The 23,730-nt window shown below is 38.5% G+C and overlaps 1 protein-coding gene across 1 annotated transcript in view; it reads right to left on the bottom strand.

The window, feature by feature from the left end:
• Positions 1-3,665: 3,665 nt before the first annotated feature.
• Positions 3,666-23,730, bottom strand: part of ZDHHC2 (zinc finger DHHC-type palmitoyltransferase 2) — a 54,739-nt gene continuing 34,674 nt past the window's right edge. The window contains exons 6-13 of the mRNA XM_049866944.1: positions 23,238-23,270; positions 19,256-19,376; positions 17,820-17,952; positions 14,517-14,643; positions 13,891-13,983; positions 10,929-11,041; positions 9,626-9,700; positions 3,666-7,433 (exon numbers count right to left, since the gene is read on the bottom strand). Of these exons, the coding sequence (XP_049722901.1) occupies positions 9,660-9,700; positions 10,929-11,041; positions 13,891-13,983; positions 14,517-14,643; positions 17,820-17,952; positions 19,256-19,376; positions 23,238-23,270 (661 nt within the window). The 3' untranslated portion in view covers positions 3,666-7,433; positions 9,626-9,659. The remainder of the gene's footprint in view (positions 7,434-9,625; positions 9,701-10,928; positions 11,042-13,890; positions 13,984-14,516; positions 14,644-17,819; positions 17,953-19,255; positions 19,377-23,237; positions 23,271-23,730) is intronic.

Here is a 23,730-nt window from a genome sequence, read left to right as displayed (position 1 = left end):
AGCTAAAGGTCAGGCATGCCTCCTGTCTCCGCCATCTTGACCAATTCTGACACCAACTGTCCCTCCCAAGGCACTCTCTACTTTGCTAGCAAGATAATTCATGGCAGTGGCCACACAGAACTCACAGACAATACTCACAGTTACGGGGCTTTTTAGGGGAGTAACAGATTACAGTTCAGTTTTAGGAATGCTCAGGATACAGTTTTTCCATCAGGACAGCCTCTTCTCAGCTGAGCCCACAGGCAGGCCCCTCTCTGGCCCTCGGCTTCTGCCCTGCTCAGGCAAGTGTTACAAAGCTCTTTTAGCTCTGCCAGCAAGGTGCCCCGAGGCACCCCCACCCTGCCAATAAGCCTTCTGCCTGAATGCAGTCAGCCCTAGCTCCACCAAGTGCCCCGAGGCACCCCGCTCCATTAGGAAGCCTCCTGCCCAAAGGCCCTCAGCTTTCCTGCTCTGTGTGCTGGGACTCCCACCACGCCATCTCCTGGGGGTTTCCTGCCATCTGTCTCCTGGTTCTGCTGCCCTGCTGCTGCCATTTCCCTGCTGCTGCTTCTTGCTGTCCTCAGTGTTACAGCTCTCTGTCTCCTGGGTCTAGGAGGGTCCCGGTGCAGGGATTCCAGGTAAAGGATGCACTCTGCTCCTGGCTCTTCTTCTTGGTGGTGATGAGATCTCCTCCTCTTGCCTCTGGGATGGCTCATTTTAAGCCCAGTGAATGGCAAAACTGATCAATCCCCTCGTTAGGGTTCCACAGAGCTTATTATCATGGTCCTACCCAATCGTTTGGTGGGAGTTACAAAAAGTATGGCTAGAAGGGCCATATTAAGTAATTCTTTGCACTGCAATGCTAAACACACAAAGAAGACACAGAGCCCGGTCAGTCTCGATTGTGGGCACCGATCACCCATGGCCAGTGAGTTCCCTCTCGCAGCTGGAGGACAGGTATGCACCACCCGTCTTGTGAGTCAGCAATACAGACCGGACACCTTCCTGCCAGGAACAGACAGAAGGGGACTGGCCAGATGCCACGTGGTACCCGCACATGGAGAGAGCAGAGAAAGTTACCCTGTGCCCAGAACAGGGGGAAAGTCTTCCCTGATAAGGAGAAGAAACTGAGAGAGAGACCCAGCTCCCAGCCTGCCTCTCAGAGAACGCTCTGGGCCCACGACCTCCGCTTAGGCTACCTGGACAGTAGACAATAGGCTGACCATCCACCTACTGCAAATGAGCAATTTGTCACTTGTAGAAATCCATTTCTTTTCTTCACAACCATCAGCCCAAACCAAACCAAACCCGTTGCCATCGAACTGATTCCAACTCAGAGCAGCCCTCTAGCCATAACTCGTAGTTATTGAGTGAACCAAGCCACCTTTTCTTTGTGAAGATAACCTGGCCAATACTCTCCTAGCACCTAGGACTTCTTTGTACAAGAGGGACATTCATGAATATCATCTTCCCTCTGACTTCATTGCCATGGGAGGGAAAAGTGGCTGCTTTCTCACACTTATTTTGGCTCCTCTTTTTTTCAAAGAGAAGGATATTTTATCCAGTACCACACCGAGAAGCTGGGGTTCCTTCAGCTTTGGACTGACCATCTTCCTTTGGCTTCCAAATTGTTAGGAAGTTTCAGTTTGAAAAACCCAAAGGAACTTATTATCCGTATTCTCATGGGCCTTGAGTGGCTTTGATGGGGACCCTTTTGTTGGTGGCATTATATACCTTTATTGTTTTCTTTTTTTTCTAAACCAGAATTAACATTGCTTATTGCTAGCCAGTGTCCTTTTGGTAAACTTAGGGTTCTGTTTCCTTCCCTTGAAGATAAAGCTAAATTTTCTTCAGCAGCAGAGACTCTGCTATTCAATGATACACTAACTGGAGTCCTGGTGACACAGTGGTTAAGAGTTCAGCTGCTAACCAAAAGGTTGGCAGTTCAAATCCACTAGCAGCTCCTTGGAAATCCTCTGGGGCCGTTCTACTCTGTCCTATAGGATTGCTATGAGTCGGAATCCACTCAATGGCAATGGCTTTCCTGGTGTAAGAAGATAATCAAGAATACACAGAGCAGTCATTGGCAGTTACTAGTTTAAAATGCCCTTTTGTTGCAAATGGCTTAGAAGAACCCCTGTCTACGGACAGGTGGAGTCAGCACCATGGGCTCAGCTAACAACCTGTCCCTGAAGTACCTGACTTCAGAGATCATAAATACCAAGATGCTAAATATCCCTGCAAAACCTACGCACAAAGAGAGTAAACGTGAAAGACAAACAAGTAAACAGCTCTTCCTGAGCCGCTCACGTGAATACCTTAAGTTGATTCTCGACAGGCATTCAAATTCTCTACTTCTTGACTAAATATATTTTCTGAAGAACCTTCAAAGGATGTTTGCATTTTACTCTAAGATTAGTGTGTAATTAAGGTTGCTTGCTTTTAATGTTTAACTTTCACACAATAAACATTTGCTTAGGTCATTTAGGATGCTTTTGACACTAGACTTTAGAGGACCGTCATCCTGGTGGAAGAAGACAGGAAAGCAAAACTCTGACCATAGCAGCCTTGCTTTCACAGCTGAATAAGAAACAGAACAGAAAACACACACTCCCTGCTCTCGTTCTTTAATTCAGCACCAAAATTCCCATAGGAAGCATTGTACTTTTTCTCAGTTTGGTTAAGCAACTTTATCCACCAAATAAGAACTATTAAATATTAATAAATTCAGGTCAGGTGTGAGCTCCTTACACTGTTAACTGTTTCCTGGAAACTGCAACGTAAATGAGTGCTTGTGTTTTTTTCAGGTAAAATTATAACTAAAACAGTACGTCCTTTCTCAGCAGCAAGGCGCCCCCTTACGTAGCATGAGCAAGAGCTTAAAATCAATTACTAAAAGCTTCCCCTTTGGTTTAGTTGGTACTCAGAAATAAGCCAACTTAACAGATAAATAATTTCATAGACATCTTCCCTCAACTGTCAAAGAACACTCCAGAAATACTGAGCGCTGCCTGTAAGTGAGGCCACCAAAGACATCGGTTGTGTTTTCAATGTCACTTTCCCGTAACAAGAAAGGGCTGCAAGTGATTTAAACTCGTCTCTTCAGTACTGCTCAGCTTTATCATATTTCAGCTTTTTGTCGGCGTAAGAACAGTTGAAGGGTGCAAGAGCTGCTCCTTTACTCACATTTTAAAGGGATTTTGTTTAAGGAAGGAAGAAAAAAAAAAAAAAACAGATATCCCATTTCAGAGCCTCCATTGGACAGTACACTGAGAGATACTTCGTGCTCACGGCTTTTGAGCTGTAGGAGTTTCTTTCAAAGAAACCAAGACCAAACCCGTTGTTGCCAAGTCGACTCCAACTCATGATGCCCCCATGTGTTCCAGAGCAGATCTGCCCCATGGGGCTTTCTTGGCTGTAATCTTGACAGAAGTAGATCATCTTTCTCTCACGGTGCCAACAGATGGGTTCAAACTGCCAACCTTTAGGTTAGTATCAAAAAAAAAAAAACCTACTGCCATTGAGTCGATTCTGACTCATAGCAACCCTACAGGACAGAGTAGAACTGCCCCAAGGGTTTCCAAGGAGCAGCTGGTGGATATGAACTGCTAACCTTTTGGAGAGCAGCAGAGCTGTTAACCACTGCACCACCAGGGCTGCTTTTGGTTAGCATTCGAGCACAAACCATTTGCTTCACCCAGGGACCTTCTTTGAAACAAGCTTTCTTGAATTCACCCCCTGAGTGATGTCTACTCTTCATGAATCAGGATACTACCATGAAAGAGCAAACCCACCAGAGCAGAGAGAAAAGGAAAGTGCCATTATAATGCATAACAAGCATCTCCTGTGTCAAGTAACAAAATAAGACCTTTAGATAACAAATTCTAAAGGAAGTCCAGGGCAGAAGGGGCTGCTCAATTTTTAAATCCAGACTGCTTTAATGTTGGCATTTATTTAATGCTTTAAATAATTAGTTACAGGATCTTATTGCTAAAACGTCAATAAAAATTAGGATCTATCGTTTTTTACCAAGACAAGGTTAAAAAATTCCAGCGGTATCTTTGTAAGAGTAACAAATACGTAAGGTGTTAACAAGGTCCTCTTCCACATCTAGACAGGCTCAGTATGTGGAAAAAGGAGTGGAGTCTGCGAAAACGTCCTGGGTTAGGTCAGGTACTTGTCTACTTAGGAAAAACCAGTTTCTGCAGGTGGATCTTACCTAGAGATGTATGTTATTTGTGAAAAATCCATGGAGGGAATGGTGGTACTGGCGATAGAGCCAACATGGTTTACACGGTTTACAGTGAAAGTGGCCTTTCATTTACCATTTTCTGTGGTTTGTGTATGTTTGTACTTTTATTTTTTAACTCATAAAAGTCCCAGAGCCATCATTTTTACAGGTAAATGCGCGATCATATAATGAGTATACACCAAAGTCTACGGTGTGACTGACTTCAGAATCAGTGCAGCAAGTTTACATGTATTTCAAAATAGGGAAAATTTTCTAGTTCATTATATAATGGAATAACAGTGTTTTCACGTGTTTTTTTCTTGAAGCATGAATCTCAGTATTACTAGCGTAGTTTTTTGGACACATGTTTATAAATCCTTTGTATTCGATTTCCCCAGAGAATATAGTTTTTTTTTTTTTTTGTCAAACATATGCCATATTTCCAATAGTTTTCAGCTGATTACGGTGTACACAAGTTTCACAGTCTGTTACAAATGGTTGTGAGAATCATTTAATTACCACTAATTACTTCACTCACCAATCCACCCTTCTCCCCCCTAAAAAAGGAAAACAAAACAAAACAAAAAATCCCTATATAACCACCAGGTTGTAAACATGAATTCTGCCATTAGTAGCCCCGGTAGACTATTAAGTATATGTTCCAAACAATTTCGATTGTCAGTGCAAAGGCAATTTCAACTTCAAGATCAACCAGACTTTATTCGGACATAACAGGAGGGAATTCGTGGATATGCACGTCCTTGAATGTCTGGTCGTTTATACTTAGTCGCAATTTTTTTCTTTAATTTATTTTTGAAAAAAGCAAAATCTCTTCCATTGCACAACAGCAGAAAATTAACTAATGTAGATGAGGCAGTTTGTACAATAATTTTTAAATGAAAAACTTCTTATATCCTAATGTTTGTAGAGTAGATTCTCTTAAACACAGGAAAAATAAAGATTATCAGTTTAATGGATAATCAGGACAGCTGAAGTGTACATTTGCCTTCAACTTCGAGTTAAGCCAATAACTTTTTTTTAAAGTAAAATGCTTAAAATAATTTAAAAGTAAATTTTATAGATATGTCCAAAATGTAGGTTTAGTTGTTGCTTTATGTTCTCAGGTATAATATATACGTCATACCTAATGAGATATCCAAAAAATTATAATCCCCTAGAACAAAAAAAAAAAACTAAACAAAAATTCTTTAAAGGTTGTCCATAGTATAAAAACAGAAAGGGAGCCATTACAACTTAATGAAAAATATTTTTATGTTTTTGAATAATTATATTAAAGATCTAAAGGGAAAAAAAATTAATGGTTCCCTAGTGAGTAAGGGAGAAAAATCTGTTTTCTTCTTTGCTTCCAGTTTGACAAGTTTATTAAAAAATTAAAAAAAAAAAAAAATAGTGATATGAGGGAACACCTAACAGCATCTTGTACAGGAAAAGAAATGTAATACTGTGCTTTGAAAAAAATCTGGCTGCATTAAACTCTGAATAACCACATGCTTCTGGAGCCATTCAGACTTCTAGCAGTAGCTATAGGTTCCAATCTGGCACTTCAGGTAAGGAAAAATGTGACCAAAAAAATGCTTTAAGATAAAAGTAAAAATCTATCATATTTTCTGAGATTTCTTAAAGCAGATTATCAGGTTAAAATCTTTAGCTCTTAAAAAAAATCTGAAAAAGACTGCCATCGTATCTATAGTCCAAGGAACTGCATTCAAATAACTACAACGTTCGTTTGGCTGACGCTGATTCTTCCATAAACTAACCACTTAATATAAAACTCCTGATACTGTTAGCAAGGACTAACTGCAAGGATCTTTTACTCCATTTTCCTCTGGTCTTCTAGTTCCTTTGTGTTGAATTTTTGTCTAACAAAGACTTTGAAAAGTTTTAATACTATTTTCTCTTTGATTAAATGTGAGTTCTTTAGCTGTGTAGTTTCAAAAGGAAATCTGCTTTAAATTCTCAAAGTCAGTACCAAAAACAGCATACAGTCTATTATCCCATTTGCTAATTATAATTACAAACTTACATACACTCCATTCAAAAAAAAAAGAACAAAACATTTTTTTTTACATAGTGCATACAAGGCACAAGGGCTTCTCGGTATATTTACTGAAGCCAAACATTTTGGCATCAACAAACACACCACTTTATCTTGAGCTGAATTTCCAAACAGCACGCCGCTTTAGTTCACGTTGAACTAAATTTCCAGAAGAACGTGACTGTGGTTTGATAATTTGCATAATTTAATCTAAATAGCGTTTGAGGAGCACTGTCATAGTTTTGCTGAGAGGACACAGGAATAACACAGATATCACTGGAGGATTAATCTATTGACCCATCAGGAATTCTCAATAGAATTTCAGTATTTTTGCTACATTCAGTAGAAGAAATAACCTAAAAGGATATTTTTTAAACCAAATTGACAAGAAAAACATCATAAACCAAGCTTCATAATTGTTGTTATAGACTTTCCCTTCAATTTAGAAAGACTGGAAGAGAGAAAAATATATTTCCGGTGTATCGTAATTGAAAATGTATTAGCTCTGACGAGAATCTTCTAGCCAATGGCTTTATCAATGAGCTTGAGCTTCAATGTCTGTACTTCGTTTCCAGCAGGGAACAAGGCTAGGAATGGATTAAAGTCTGGTGAAAATGGACGGTGATCTTTCACTGCAGGCCACCTGGACTTTGAAATGAATTCAGAGTTGCAACAATTCACCCAGTCTGAGGCTGGATTCACACCAGAAGGAACAAAGAAGTCTGGTTTGCTACCTCCACCTTCTCATAGGTAACTAGCAGTTTTCATAAATAAAGCTTACCGTTGTAATGTGTCTTGAAATCTCTTAAATCCCAAACAGTATCTTAATCTTCTCAATTTTCAGAATCTGAAAATCAGATTTTATGTGATAAATTGTGCTGCCCAAATATCCGGATGAAACTAGCCCATGAATTTATTCCAAGTTTTTATAGTAGAAGGTATTTCCCTCCTTGATTTATAAACCATAGTAAGTAGTGTTAATATTTAACAGGAATTTGCGTTAGTTGAAACAATCTGTATACTGTATAAAAAATGTGTTACGTTGTAAGCAATGGCTCCAAGAGAACTAATCAGTTCACATTCTGTCAATCTAGCCAACAGGAAACAGGAATAACCGGCCAACGCTTTCTGTAGGGAGCTTCTTCCATCCATGGACAGCACTGATACCTTGAAACAGGAAACATGAAACTATTGTTAACCATAAATAATAAAAAACCTTACCAACTCATTGGTTGGTTGTTGCAATAACATCCCTTGCTCATAATTAAATACACTGTTTCCTGTGCTAGAAGTCTCAGTAGATCAGTTCTTGAAGGCAGGCTTTAAGATCAATGCTTCTCAAACTTTAACGTCCATATCAAATATGCACAATGAAGATGCTGTTAAAAAGCAGAAGATGAGGTTCTGGTTCAGCAGGTCCAGGGTACTGCCTAAGATTCTGCATTCTAACAAGCTCCTAGGTGATGCCAACGTTGCTGGTCTGTGGACCAGAATTTGAGTGGCAGGCTTCTAGGGCATTATTTCTGTGGTAGTCTGAAACTGATAGTTCAGGTGTCTTAAGTTGGAAGGGGGACTTTAGAGAAATAATTTTGAAACTTCGCATCCATATACAAGCACAGTGCGTGTTGTTTTGAATCTAGACCGTATAAGGGGGAAGGATGGGCAGACTTAATCTCTGATCTACTCTTTGGAGTCCCTGGTGATGCAAGGAAACCCTGGTGGTATAGTGGTTAAAAGCTATGGCTGCTAACCAAAAGGTCAGCAGTTCAAATCCATCAGCTACTCCTTGGAAACCACATGGGGCAGTTCTAACCTGTCCTACAGGGTTGTTACGACTTGGAATCGACTTGACAGCCACGGGCTTTTTTTTGGATTGGGTGGTGGAAATCGTTAACCCACCCAAAACCAAACCCACTGCCATCGAGTCGATTCCGACTCATAGTGACCCGAACGAAAGGACAGAGTTGAACTGCCCCATAGAGTTTCCAAGGAGTGCCTGGCGGATTCGAACTGCCGACATCTTGGTTAGCAGCCGTAGCACTTAACCACTATGCCATCAGGGTTTCTGGAAATGGTTAAGCGCTCCACAACTAACCAAAAAGCTGGCAATTGGAACCCATCAAGAAGCACCTTGGAAGAAAGGTCCAGCAATCTACTTCTGAAAGGCTACCGCCTTGAAAACCCTACAGAACAGTTCTACTCTGCACACGTGATCACCATGAGTTGGAATCGACTTGATGGCAGCTAACACCACCAGCAATCCACTCTTTAGCACTGTTATGGGGTTAGGCTCATTATGACTATCTGGGAACCGCTAACTAGGAAATATTTTTATAAAAAGCCCACAGATCGTTTACTACTGTAGTTCAAAAGGAGGAGAAACAAATATGAAGGTATTATTTAGGAATGTATTTAAATTATTGTTGTTGTTGTTGTTAGGTGCCGTCGAGTCAGTTCCAACTCATAATGTCCATGAAATATTTTTACACAAATCATTTTGTTTTCGATGGCACTCTCTTGCTTCCCTTAGACTTCAGGATTTCAGTTTGCAATTCTGTAAACACAGCGTTGTCTTGACAACTTCAATGTTCAACTATTTTATGTTTAATATGACAGTGTAGATAATTGTTTATTTGGTTTAGATGTTTATGGCTTTTTTTTCCCCAAAGGGGTTTCTTATTGTAGTGTTTTTATTGACAGAAGTTTATAAATAGATTGTTTTGTTAAAAAAAAAAATTTACTTGGAACTACAGGTTTAAAAATAATTGTGGTCTAAATAAAATGATTTGGAACACCTAGCATTATAAGAATAGCTCATGCTATGGGGTCCTAATGTGACCAAAATATGGGGATGACAGAGATTTTTGTACCCGGACCCAGTGAAATTCTGTTAATGTGCAGTCAAGGGTATGACCAATGTATGTCCTGAAGGACAGAAAAACATTAAAAATTGCCTTATCCTATGAAATGACAAGATAATTTTCATGTAAAGCTCAATGTTTTAGGATCAATCCCTGCCATTTAATGCATTACTAGAAAAATGAATTTTGTACATCAACTTATTTCTCTAATCTGTCAGGTAACCTACATACCAGTTAATTCTGAGGTAGCCTCATGACCAGAGGACCCAGCAGGATTGATGTGACACTATGGGTCAGCTAAGACATAATTTCAGTCACTCAAAAATAAGTAATAATATTTATAGAAACTATTTGCCCTAAGAGAACTAGAAAATTGTTAAAAATACGAAGCATTCCAACCAACTACTCCATCCTATAGGGTCGCTGTGAGTTGGAATCAACTCGACAGCAATGGGTTTGGTCTGGTTTGGTTTACTGACCAGGGAAAACGTATCTTACTTTTATAAACTCTGAACTTATTTTGCTTGAAGAGTTAAGTCTCATTCTCCATGGTCAGTGCAGGATTGCTCATACCTGAAAATGAAAATTGGCATTTTTTGTTGATGTTGAACAAATACAGATTTGCTTATTTATCTATGAATTCTCCCACTATACTTCTAAGGGTGCCTTGTACATAGTATGGGTGTTTATAAGACGGTTACATAGAAACACACACACAAGTGATGAAGTGCCATACACAACTGGTGTCACGAAACACTTTAAAAACAGTTTGAGATACATACCCGAGGAAGCAGGGGAGCAAAATAATAAAAGATATATTGAACCTGGCACTACTCGTATCATCTTAGCCATGGTTTCCTAGTAATTCTTTAACTATAAAAAAAAACACCACAAACTGAGTGGTTTACAACACCAGAAATTTATCCTCGCATAGTTCTGGAAGCTAAAAGTCTGAAATCAAGGTGTTGGCAAAGCCATAGTCCCTTTGAGAGCCCTAGGGAAGAATCCTTCCTTGTCTCTCCCTAGCTTCTGGAAGCCCCCAGCAATCATTGGTGTTGTCTGGCTTGTAGCTGCCTCACTCCAATCTCTGCCTCCATTTTTCATATGGCCTTCTTTTTTGTGTGTGTCTCTGAGTGCCCTCTCCTTTTCTTGTGATAAAACCAGTCATTGGATTAAAAAAAAAACCAAACTTGTTGTGTTGATTCTGATTCATAGCTACCCTATAGGACAGAGTAGAACTGTCCCATAGGGTTTCTGAGGAGTGGCTGGTGGATTCAAAGTGCCAACCTTTTGGTTAGCAGCTGTAGCTCTTAACCACTACACCACCAGGGTTTCTGTCATTGGATTAGGCCCACCCTAATCCACTATGGTGGCACAGTGGGTTAAGAGCTAGGGCTGCTAACCCAAAGGTCGGCAGTTCGGATCTACCAGCCACTCCTTGAAAACCCAATGGGGCAGTTCTACTCTGTCCTATGAGTCAGAATAAACTCAACGGCAACAGGTTTACGGGAATCCAGTGCGAATCTCATCTTAATTAATTACATCTGCAAAGACCCTATTGACACTCTGAGATTCTGGGTGGATGTGAATTTTTGGAGGACACCATTCAACCCACTACCATCATATCCTACTGCTAGCACACATTAGTCACAGTGCCTCACAAACGGAAGTCTTTGAAAACGATTCTAATTTTACAATGGTGATCTAACTCTAGGCAAGAACAATTGCATAGATATTATAACTGGATTGTTTTACCACTTTTCACCTTTTGAAAACCTTGCAGAAACAAGCACACCCTTACCAACTTTGCCCTTTGCTGGGTGTGTGCAGCTGTCTGTCCAAGACTGAGAATCGGTAAGAAGGTGGCTCTGGGACTCTCTCAATGGTTTTGCAGGAAATGGGTGGTTTTCAAGACTGCATAATAATAACAGTAACAATAAAAATAAGTCAACTCTGGGTCGTATTACTGGGTGTTTCCCAAAGAACAAAACGCAAACTACTTGTGATGTAAAACGATTATAGGAGGTACCCAAAATAATTTGGGGCATACAGGGAGAAGGCATATTGAATAACCCTGACTCACAAAGTGAAAATTATTCTCTCTTCAGTTCTCTTCCTATTCTTCCAATTACAATAAGAAGATGACTAAATCTAACTCTGGGAAATCTCCACTCCTAATACAGAGAAAATGGTTTCAGCTTCAGACTTTAACAGGTAATGGAATCTAGTTAGATCTAATAACAGTATTTTATTAGTGATTTTATTTTTTGCAGTTACATTCTATTTATGGCAAATTGTACTGGTGTCTCATTTATAACAGTGATACAAAGTTTTGTTTAAAAAGAAATGTAAATGCCAATTAAAAGACACATAGGAAAGGAAAATATTAATTTTGTAAGTGGTATATGGATGTAGAAAAAAAATAAGGTGATAGTAGAAAGACAAGTTTCAGAAAAACTGGTCTCGTGTTTCCAAAGTGGCCTAGCTGGTCTTGGACAAAGGATTCTCTGTCTTCGTCTGCGAAACTGAAAGAACAAATGTGAGTACTATCTGCAGGAATGTCGAAAAGATCTGACGTTACCAGGTGGCACAAATCTAACACTCAACGTGGGAGGCCGGGCGTCTTGAAAGAAGAATTTCTTTAAAGTTTATGTTTTAAAATTTAGATATACACGCCAGATACTAATATATTGGATGGTATGACAAAATATATGTATGTTAAAACAACATTTCACTTAAAATAAAGACAGAAAAATTATTGGCATAGAAGCTAATAGGGTATTTTTAGAGTACCTGAAATAGTAATTATAAAAATACTCAAAAAAAACTACTTAAAATTTTTACAAGAAAAATTTAATATATTTTAGTTGAATGAAACCATTTTTTTTTTAAAGGATACGTTTTTACTCCTTAATGATTAATCTCATATCTAAAATTTGAGGATATTTCTACTTTGTGTCCTTTTAACATCCTCATATTAAAAATTTAGAGGTGAAATCTTCAAAAAAAACAAAAACCTTCCAGCAGATCTCTGCACAGGTTTCTATCTATTCAGATGAAAATCACCAATTCTTATTACTCCTCTGGAAAGGGACCCTATAACGGGAACAGCATACTAATTAGGTCCCAGTTTAGGGACTTTTTGCAGATTCACTGCTGCCAATCAGATTCTAACAAACAGTGAGGATGCATTCATTCAACAACATTTATTCAGTGCCCATTTCATCAATGACACGGTCCTTGATCTCATGGAAATTTCACCGTAATTCAGGAAGAAGAATAAAAAAATAAATAGATATAGTAAGTCAGGCCATGACAAGAAATCAGACAGCACAAAGGGACGTGCAGGAGCAAGTTAACTATTTCAAAGAGTTTTCAAAGATGGCCTCTATTGTGATGTTTACACCTGAGCAGAAAGAGAGTAAAGATGAGACAGAACATTGAGGTATCTGGAGGAAGACCAGGTAGGAGGAAGAACTGGTAAGTACAAAGGCACTCAACAAGGGGCACTCTTGGTAGGTCTGAGGGAGAGGAAGAAGACGTGTTTGCATGAGGATTGTGGGCTAGAAAGGTGTTAGGGGCCAGGAACCAGACAGGCCTTATAAACCCTGGTAGGATATTCATTGGCTTTTATTCTGAGTGAAGTGGGAGACCAGTAGAGGGTTTGGAGCAGAAGAATGACACAATCTGGTTTGTGTTAACAGGATCACTCTACCTCCTTAATGGAGAAGAGAACTGAGTGGGACAAAAATAGAACCAGGAAGATCAGTTAGGAAGCTACTGAAAAACCCATGCAAGAAATGGTGATGGCTTGGGCCAGGAAAGCAGCCATAGCAGGAGAGAGAAAGTACTGAGATTATATAATACATTTCGTGGCAGCATCCAACAGGATTTGTAAATGGAGTAAACACAAAGTAACGGAAAGAGGGGGACCTAGGATGCCTTCAAGGTTTCTGGAGTGAGTGCCTGGGAGAACGGGGATCACCAGTTACTAATATAGAAGGGTGGAGAGAATCAGCGTAAGGTGGAGATGGGTGGGAAATCCTAGTTCTGTTTTGTACCTGTTCCCAGCCAGAGATGACTTTTTGACAGGTGGGTATGCTGAGAAGTCAGATATATGCCTCTGGAGGACAGAGGAGAGGCCAGACTAGCCATAGAAATTTTGTAGGGATAATCAGGGAAAACAGAACGCTGGGTGGCGTAGAAAGTTAAGTGCTCAGCTATAAACCGCAAGATTGGGGGTTTGAACCCACCCACAGGCACCTTGGAAGAAAGGCCTGGTGATGTGCTTCTCAAAGGTCACAGCCTTGAAAACCATAGAGCACAGTTTTACTCTGTAACAGTGAGGTCACCATGAGTACCCCATTTGACTCCACGGGACACTGAGGACCGGAGGGAAATTTTACCTTGTCTGCGTACCTGCGCACTGGGGGAGCTAATTTTGACTTACTTTTTTTTTTCTTTTAATCACTACATTTTAAAAATCATGAAATTATTCAGTCAACCAAAATGTGTAGAGAAGAAACACCTGTTTATCTACCACGCAGATTAATAAACAGAATTTTACACGTATAATCAAAGCTTCCTATTTATCCCTCTTTAGCCATATCCACCCTGCCTCACTCCAAGTGGCAACCATTGTAGTAAATTATCTTATGTTCTTTAAAAAATTTTTTTTTCCAAAGGAATGTATAACCAAAGGACACAAGAGGATAACATACATTATTTGAAAGTAAAATGAAAAAATATATATATGGGATTACTTTTTAGCTGTTGAATTCAGTCCTGCAGGAGTGGATGGTTGCTCAGGATCCTGGTTAACAAGGCAGGTTGGAAAAGAACAGCCGTCACCTAGACTATAGTAAAAAGAAAAACGTACAACTGAACCATGAAGAAGACAATAGAGTGGAACTCTCTGTTAAAATGCTGATGTCTGAGAGAGAACATGCTATATCACAGTCTTAATCTGTGCATCAGACTTTGGATTCAATATTGTGTTTAGGGTTAGGGAGATGATGAGTTGGCTGGTTTCCACATTGAAGGAAGAGTGAATCACAAAACAGTGTTTAAAAAAGAGGCGTTCCTATGCACGATTATCTAACTATAGAAAAAAATACCAAACCCATTGCTTTCGAGTCAATTCTGACTCATAACGACCCTACAGGACAGAGTAGAACTGCCCCATGGAGTTTCCAGGGAGCACCTGGTGGATTTGAACTGCCGACCTTTTAGTTAGCAGCCAAAGCATTTAACCACTACGCCACCAGGGTTTCCAGTTTAACTACAGACCAACGGAACCAGAGACTTTTCCTGCCTGAAATTATCTTTTGTTGGATTACTTTCATTAGTTTAAAACCTGAAAATTTTCATAATTTTTTTCATAAAGTACCTTGAGAAAATGGGTAGCAACCAATACTTCTTCTCATCACCAAAAACTTGTCGCATGTTTTTGCTGAAGCCCAAGCTGAACCCATTCTTATCTGTTCCGTGACGAAATATCGGACTTCTGAACGCTTCTAGAAAAGATGGTAGAGAAAGCACACGAATAAAGAAGATATCTACTCATAACCCCCCATATTTAGAAATGATTGAATTCAATGAGTAAAGCTCTCAAAGTCAATGGTTAGCTTCCTGTGGATATCCTGCAATGTAAGCTGTCTATTCCATGTTTTTAAATAATCAAAAGATATGATTGTGTCTATTTTAATTTTTAAGGAATCTATTTATTACTATCGTAGTACGCATGCATTGTAGAACATACAAACAGGCAAAAAAAAGTAAAACTTTAATCTGGATCTTTTGGCAGTAGATAGATACGTTGTCATTGTTAGGCACCATCGAGTTGGTTCCAACTCATAATGACCCCATGCACAACAGAACCAAACACTACTCAGTCCTGTGCCATCCTCACAATTGTTGCTATGGTCGAGCCCAGTGTTGTAGCCACTTTGTTAATGCATCTTGTTGAAGGTCTTCCTCTTTTTTGCTGACCCTCTACTTTACCAAGCATGACGCCCTTCTCCAGGCTCTGGTCCCTCCTGATAAGATGTCCGAAGTAAGCCAGATGAAGTTTCACTATCTTTGTTTCTAACAAGCATTCTGGCTGTACTTCTTCCAAGACAGATTTTTTCACTCTTCCGGAAATCCATGGTATATTCAATATTCTTTGCTGACACCATAAATCAAGGGCATCGACTCTTCTTTGCTCTTCCTTATTTATTGTCTAGCTTTCACATGCCTATGAGGTAATTGAAAATACTATGGCTTGGGTCAGGTGCACCTTAGTCCTCAAGATGACATCTTTGCTTTTTGAACACTTTAAAGAGGATTTTTGTAGCACATTTTCCCAGTGCAATGTGTCGTTTGATTTCTTGACTGCTGCATCCATGGGCATTGATTGCAGATCCGAATAAAATGAAATCTTTGACGACTCCCATCTTTTCTCCATTTATCATGATCGTGATGTTGCTCGCTGGTCCAGCCGTGAGGATCCTTGTTTTCTTTTTTAAGGCGCAATCCATACTGAAGGCTGCAGTCTCTGACTTTCGTCAGTAAGTGCTTCAAGTCCTACTCACTTTTAGCCAGCAAGGTTGTGTCATCTGCGTATCGCAGGTTCTTAATATGTTAATACAAATCTACATGGTATTTTTAGCCAAAACGAGGCTATATTTTATATAATTCTCCAACTTACTTTTTTCAACCAATAAACCCTCTTTTCCAATTTCATTAGAATTTTATCTTACCTATTCATATTTTTTTTCAAGTATATACTTAAAAGCCGGTTTGTTAATACGAGTATCAAATCCAACACCGTACACTGCATCTCTTTATGCCTCCTTTGGATACGGAAGCCGATGTCCAGAGAGGCTGTGGGACTTGCTCAGATAAAAAATAAATGACAGGATGAGACTCAAACCAGGTCTCCAATACTCTCCCCTTTTAGGCTACATTTTCTTCTTGAATAACACTGCAATGGAAAATCTAAAATTTCCTTTTTGGAATATGAACCAACAGAGAACTGTATGATTTTTTATCCATAATTTAAAAAGGAAAAATTAAATCTAACTAGAGTCAGGGTACTCTAAAAAAAAAAAAAAGTGATTTGCAAGATCCCTGGCATTTGTGACCCTACATTATATAACTTTTTATAAAACATTCTTTTAAGGATAGGACCATACTGTCTAAAGGAAGTCCTTCAGTGCTGTAAGTTTTATCTAGACATTTCTAGAAGTTAACTTCAGAAACAATCATTCACTTTTGATGAATTATAATTTAGATGCTTTACATATAATTTGAAATAAGATACCTTGCCAAAAAATACTTCATTATACCAATATTTTCACTTTAACAGTATTGGCTGTAATAAGATTTCACTTGAATATTAAAAATTAACATTTTGCTAACCATCTACTACAATTAATCATCACTGAATATTACTGTAATGAAACCTCAGCTTGATGGTGTCCTTTGAGACAATAAAAAATACCACTGCTGTTGTCCACTTCAACCCAACCGACCCCATGGGTGTCAGAGTGGAACTGTGCCCTACAGGGTTTTCGGTGGCTGAGTTTTGGGAGTGGATTGCCATGCCTGTCTTCTGAGATGCCTCTGGATGGATTTTAACCTACAACCTTTTGGTTAGCAGTGAGCACGTTAGCTGTTTGCACCACCTGGGGACTCCTGGAGATCATAAGGATTTACAAACTCTGGCTGCATTCCCAAAATCTTAATCTTAGCCTAGAAGGTTCTATATGGTCTAGTTCCTTCTCCAACTTTGTTGTATATTACTGTTCTTTAGTTTACTATATTCCAGTCACACGTATACCCACTGCCTAAAAGTGGATTCTGAGCTGTGGTGGCGCAGTAGTTAAAGCTCTTGGCTGTTAACCAAAAGGTTGGCGGTTTGAACCCACCAGCTGCTCTGGGGCAGAAAGATGTGTCAGTCAGCTTCCATGAAGATTACAGCCTTGGAAACCCTAGGGGACAATTCCACCCTGTCCTATAGGGTTGCTATGAGTCACAGGTATAGTTTCTCAAAAACTCCTACCTAGCTCTTTTCCTGTAGGGCTTTTTAAAAAAAGGAGTGAGGTGAAATTCACATAACATAAAGTTAACCATTTAAAAGGGTTCAGTTCAGCGGTAGTCATACAACTATCACCTGTATCAAGTTACAAACTGTTTTCATCCTTCCAAAAGAAATCCATACCCACTGAGGCAGGCACTCCATATTTCCCGCTATCCCCAGGCCCTGGCAGCCACCGACGGACATTCCCTTGTCTCCCACGAGACTGTTTGCCTTTGTTCACCACTGTGTGTACACAATGCTTCATACATAATGGACAGTCAGTACACAGATGGAATGAACAAACTTGTACATCACCAAACCACAACCCACTGAAAAATGTGGGAAATAAGGATGATTCTTACAAAGCAGGACTAACTCATAAAAACCAAACTCACTGCTGTTGAGTTGATTCTGAATCATAGTGACCCTATAGGACAGAGTAGAACTGCCCCATAGGGTTTCCAAGGAGCGGCTGGTGGATTTGAACTGCTGACCTTTTGGTTAGCAGACATAGCTCTTAACCACTGCGCCACCAGGGTTTCCACATCGGGACTGGTTGGCATTTAATCATATGGTAACTTTTGGTGAATATTTAAAGTTCTGTGAACTACAAAATTAGATACTCACCTAATGTAGATTTATTTTTGCTGACTAGCCAACAATGATAGCCAAACAGAGAAGACAAGCTGACAGAAAACATAGCTGCAGCAAAGAATAAAAACATAATATGGAACTTGGCTTGCGTATCAGGTAGGCCATTCTACAAAGGAAGAAAATAAAATATTTTGTCAAAGGGATAAGTATTCTCCCTACTTTTTTGTAAGTAAGTTAGTACGGTTTTGTTTTGCTTAGATACTTTTTTTCTTAAATTTAGATACGGAGACAGATACATGGCTTTATGTTAAAAATTTGGGGAACATATATATATAAATATATATTTATATCCAAATATATTTATTTTAAGCTGATGATGTGTATTTGTGTGTGTATATATACAATATACAAATATATACATATATATACACACACACGTATATTTATCCATACACACATACCAGGGTCATGAAATTAAAATAAATGTTTACTGCGATGTAAATATATATCTGGAAAAGGTACTAAAATTTGGGAAATTTATTTTGTTTTGAATAACCAAAACATAGTATGTGTAGAAGTTATAATAGTAAGGGTCAAAATAAAAGGAACTATAAGATACAGTTTTAATTCACTACCTGAACACATGTTGTTAATATGCTACAGATTCACAAATGTTTAGTCTTATTACAATGCCAGAAAATGGAGGCTGATCGGCACAATTTAGCTACTGTTTTCATTGACGTTTTACATTACCACAAACAACAGCGTCAGCTACAAGAACACAACAACAACACATCCACAATAATGCTTCAAGCTATTTTAAATCGTCTGGGACTGAAACCAGCCAGGGAAACGAGGAGCGAGCGGTAAGGCAACGTTCTCTGAGACGTTCACTCGGGATCACTCTGCGAGCTGGATGCTGCAAGTCTCCTTGGATGCTAGGAGCCTGTCCATTCACAGTACGTGCCTAGTGCTTAATGGTGTAGCTGGCACACAGCAGGCACTCAATAAATCTTTGGCATTGAATTTAGTTCAAATCTCACATAAACGGTCCAGCAATTCAGAAAGCCTTACCATAATAAATGAAAGTTTAATATAAAATAATAAGGCAGTTCAAGCAAGGGGCAGATTGTTTTTTTACTATCATTTGGTGTTCACGAGGAGTATTTTTGGATATTCGAAGCACTCAGTTTTAATTTGGTTTTGCCTACATTTAAAATCTATAAGTGCAGAAAACAAATGAGTTGCCTAGAGCCTAATCAATAAATATCTGAGATATTACAGAGGAAATGACTTAAAATAATTCTTATACATAAAGAAAACACTTTTTTAAATATTGAAAAAATCTTCTTATACCTTATGTATAAACTAGCTCTAACCTATGCAATCAGTGCCTGAAGCAATTCACCGCTGAAAGTCTATACCACATATTTTTGTTTACCAAAAAAGTCACTAAGGTGATGACTTACTGTCCAAAATTTGATAAAATACTGTAAATCCGTGGCAGCAATAAAAACGCAGTATAGCAGAGAATATGCCAAGAAAAGGAGGAAAAATTTATAATTTGAAAATCCAACACAATTGTTCACCCTGTGAACAAAGCAAAAACATTACCAATGAATTTTACGCCTTCACAATAGGTACGCTCAGCAAACACTCAACCCGAACAGTGTTTGGACTGAAAGCATTTTAAATTTATTTGCATTTCTTTAAGTACAGCTTATATGATTTCTTTACATATAGAAATGAACATTTAAAAAAATCCATTTTGCTAAGGGAATTTCTGTGTCTAGGTCTTTAAAATTTGACATTTAATATTGCTTTAAACCAATAATGAAACTTCTCACTGTATTTCATGCCCAGGTACAAAACACAATAAGCACATGTCTAAAAGCACACAACCTGTGAGAAACCTAACAAAGTCAGGCCGATTACAGGAGTTTACTGTTATCTTTGGGTTTGACTTCCAGCTTTGCTTAAGGAACTTAAGATCACTCAAGGTTCCTCAAATAAGATGAAATATCTTCCCAAACTATACCTTACCTGCAGCCGGCATACCACGAAGCAACCAGGGGGTCAAAGCGTATTAAATGGGAGGTTGAAAACAAGAACAGGGAGCCACACAGCTAGACTGGTAACGCACCTTTGACACTAAATAATTACATGGCCTTGAGGAAGCAAAATAGCCTATCAAGATTTCATTTTCCTTATCTGTAAAAGAAGCGCTCTGAGAGCCGGCACTATGTTCTATGGTTCCAAATCTGGGCATTGATGAATTCTCAGTTCTTACTCTAAAATCTTATTGTTGGAAGGTGGGGGAGGCTAAGAATTCAAACTATCATATTAATAAACATAAACATAAATACAACTCATTTTATAGCCACACTTTCAATCAAAATTTGTTTTTTTTTTCCCCCATAAAAACAGGGCAATCACTGTATGATTCTGTGTAAACCTACGTGGGAACAGGCAGACATCTCCACTGGCTGAAATAACCCTTCGTTAACTACATAATGAACGTATCGCATAATACACACACATGCTGCTTTCCTCTCTTCACACGTCTTTGTTCCCTCTTTGACGCTGGTGAGATCACTTTCTATTAACTTTGCTAATAAACCTAAACATTTTTCTTCCTAGATTTTTTTAATGAAACTCTGTTCACATGAAAAATGTTTACAATTTCTACCAAAAAAAAAAAAAAAATACCAGAGCCCTGGTGGAGTAGTGGTTAAGAACTCTGCTGCTAACCAAAAGATCAGCAGTTCAAATCCACCAGTCACTCATTGGAAACCCTGTGGGGCAGTTCCACTCGGTCCTATAGGGTTGCTCTGAGTCGGAACTGACTCGACAGCACCTAACAGCAACCACTTTAAAGTGTCAGATAAAGGGAACAACGCTAGAGTCAATAATTTTGGATTGTAAGGGTCTTCTATATGGCAGACAAATTCATAAAGAAGCCAAAAACTATGGGTACACATTGAATGAAAACAGTTACGTTTACAGCTCTAGAGATCCCATGTGAATAGCAAACCAGTCACTGGGATTGCCTTGTATGGTGCCTGTAATAAAATAATGGCAAGGAAAAATATCGGGCATGGTTCTCTATAAGCCAAGTGTAATTGTATTTTGTCTCAAAAGGATAGAGAGTATGCCCTTTGCTCCCTTGTGTCGGTTTCAAGAGGAGAGAGGGGGTAGACAAGACTGGGGTGCTGTTAAGACTTTGGACAACATGGGTGCAGACAACGACTCTTGTGGACTGAGGAAAATTAGAAGGGATACAATGGTATAGGAATGCAAGATGCAGGTTTGGTATTAAATGATAACTAGCATTTTTATAGAAAGTATAATGATTTTGATGATAGATTTTATCTAGTTGAGCTTAATTTGGAAACCTAGTGACACAGTCATAGAATTGACTCGACGACAGTGGGTTTGGTTTTTTTGGTTTAGTGACACAGTGGTTAAGACTTCGGCTGCTAACCAAAAGGTCGGCAGTTCGAATCCACCAGCTGCTCCTTGGAAACCCTACGGGGCAGTTCTACTCTGTCCTATAGGGTTACTATGAGTAGGAATCGACGACTTGACAGCAGTGGGTTTGGTTTTGGTTTTTGGTAGCTTACTTTAACTTCTGTTTGACAGCTATTGCAGCGTGATATAATTTGCCAAGCCAGAGTCAGGAAACATCGGAGAGACTCAGTAACTGAAGACCAAGGATTTTAGCATTGGATATGTATTGCATATGAGAGGAAATATAGTAATAATAATTACTTCAAAAAATAATAATCTCTTCAAAACAGATTTTGGTTAGACATTTTAACAGCCAGCTGCTTGACAGACTCAATTTGAAAAGGAAAAGAACCTGTTCTGAGCCCATGCTTCCTCCCTCTAGAAAAGGAGCGACTTCACGTGGACAAACAAAACACATGCTGGGCCAATATCCCTCCAACACTGTACAGCTCTGGGCTGTTTCAGAGCAGTTGTTTTCTGAGTCCAAAATGGAAAAGGAAGATGGGAAAATTGGAATATTGCGAAGAATATGGCCTGTGAAGTCTAAAAGCCTTGCTATGTGACTCTGGGCCCACTCAAACTTTTACGAGCTTTACTTGCCTCCTCTTTAAAATGGGACAAATAATTTCTATGTCTAGCATTGTTACAAGAATTATAGATTTTACATATATAGACATATAATCTCTAACACATAATAGACAATAAATTGAAGCTAAAACTTTATTTATGCTAACTAACCTTTGGGTAAACATGTCAGAATTAATATAGTTTACTAATAAATGGAAATTTTATATTCAAAGGAAAAATGCTTCTATGCTAAAACACCCAATAAAGCAAACACTACAGAATCTCTATTTACATTGAAATACAAGTGTGAGGTGAGTCCACTGCACCTTGATGGGTAATTTAATCGGTCACCACAGATACGCTGAGATCACGACAACTGGGAGGCACAGTTTATCTAATCTTTCGTATGCTAAAAGTTGATAGATACTGAACTTCAAAACCACATACAGGACCTGTATAAAAAGCTGCCCTAAAGTCTGGGATCATCCTAAAGGTCCTTTAATAAGTGACTGTTACAGTCACATCGTGGCTGCAAAAAAGAACAAGGACATCCTGTATGTATTGATGTGAAAAATCTCCACACAGACCACGTTCATAATATAGTCACTTGTGAAAAAAAGGGGAAAAGGCATACAGACATATGTACACATACACATAGGCTGATACCTGAAAGAGTACACATGACAGAGAAGAACTACCCTCATTGGATTTTCTTGGCTGCATTCTTTATAGAAGCAGATCGCAAGGTCTTTCTCCCATGGAGCCACTGGGGGGTTCAAGCTGCCAACCCTTCAGTTAGCAGCCAAGTACTTAACCCTTGGGACACCAGAGCTCTTATTAGTTAATTCAGACTTTCAAATATTCCTCTAATTTCATGACTCATAAATACTACAAACCGTGAATGAATTCTAAGAGGAATCTGTTTAAACATATTATCTGTGTATTTCTGTATTTGCTATTCTATTTCTTAACATCAAGCTTTTTAAAAAAATAAATTGTTAAAACTTTAGATAACTTAATTATTCATTAGAAACTCCCACTGAGGTACTGTATAATTTATGTATATGTATTTGTGTACACTGCTGGGAAGTGTTTTAGAATCTTATGTTCATATAAGAAAAAATGTTCTGAACAAATATGAGAAATTAACTTTTATGTTAGTAACCAACTGGTTTTAAAATTATTTCATGGGAATTCTCCTGAAGAAAGGCTCTTCTGGACTAATTAAACAAACTTTAGAAATTAAACGTGAACGTACCAGTTAGGCCAGCTATGGCAGTATTTCACTTACAAAAAGAGTTAAACAAATAAGTGATTCAATTTATTAAAACCTGTAAGGTCCAGAATCTTGTTTACATTCGGAGCCATACTCACCATGGACAATGGTGATCCATCTTCAAAATACATCTAGAAAACAAAACAAAATTCAGCACCCCTCAAAATTTTAATCGCATTAGATTTTTAAAAATATATATATATAAAATGTAGTTATTTCAAGATTATAGTGACGAAAATATTGCAAAAATACTGACTTACCTAAAAACTGAGTAATAGCAAAAGTCCTCATCTAAAATAAACACTATGTATAACCAATTCTAATGATGGTATAATAATAGAAACTTACACCTAAAATACACATTTTTAAAAAATTTTATGGTGCTTTGGGTGATAAAATATACATGTTTTAAAAGGCAAATCAAATGACTCATTTTCTACAAACAAGGAAATACGGTAATATACCACTATTTTACGCTAAAGAGAGTGTAAAACACATCATCAGCTTTGCAAAAATTCTAGAAAAAACTTTTCCCTGAATATCGATCCTTAAGCCAAGCAGCACTGTCCCTGTAGTATATTAAATATATAC

The sequence above is a fragment of the Elephas maximus genome, chromosome 22 (assembly GCF_024166365.1).
Source record: "Elephas maximus indicus isolate mEleMax1 chromosome 22, mEleMax1 primary haplotype, whole genome shotgun sequence".
NCBI lineage: Eukaryota > Metazoa > Chordata > Mammalia > Proboscidea > Elephantidae > Elephas > Elephas maximus.
The sequence above is the reverse complement of the archived record's forward strand: the minus strand, read 5'-3'. Positions and strand labels throughout refer to the sequence as shown.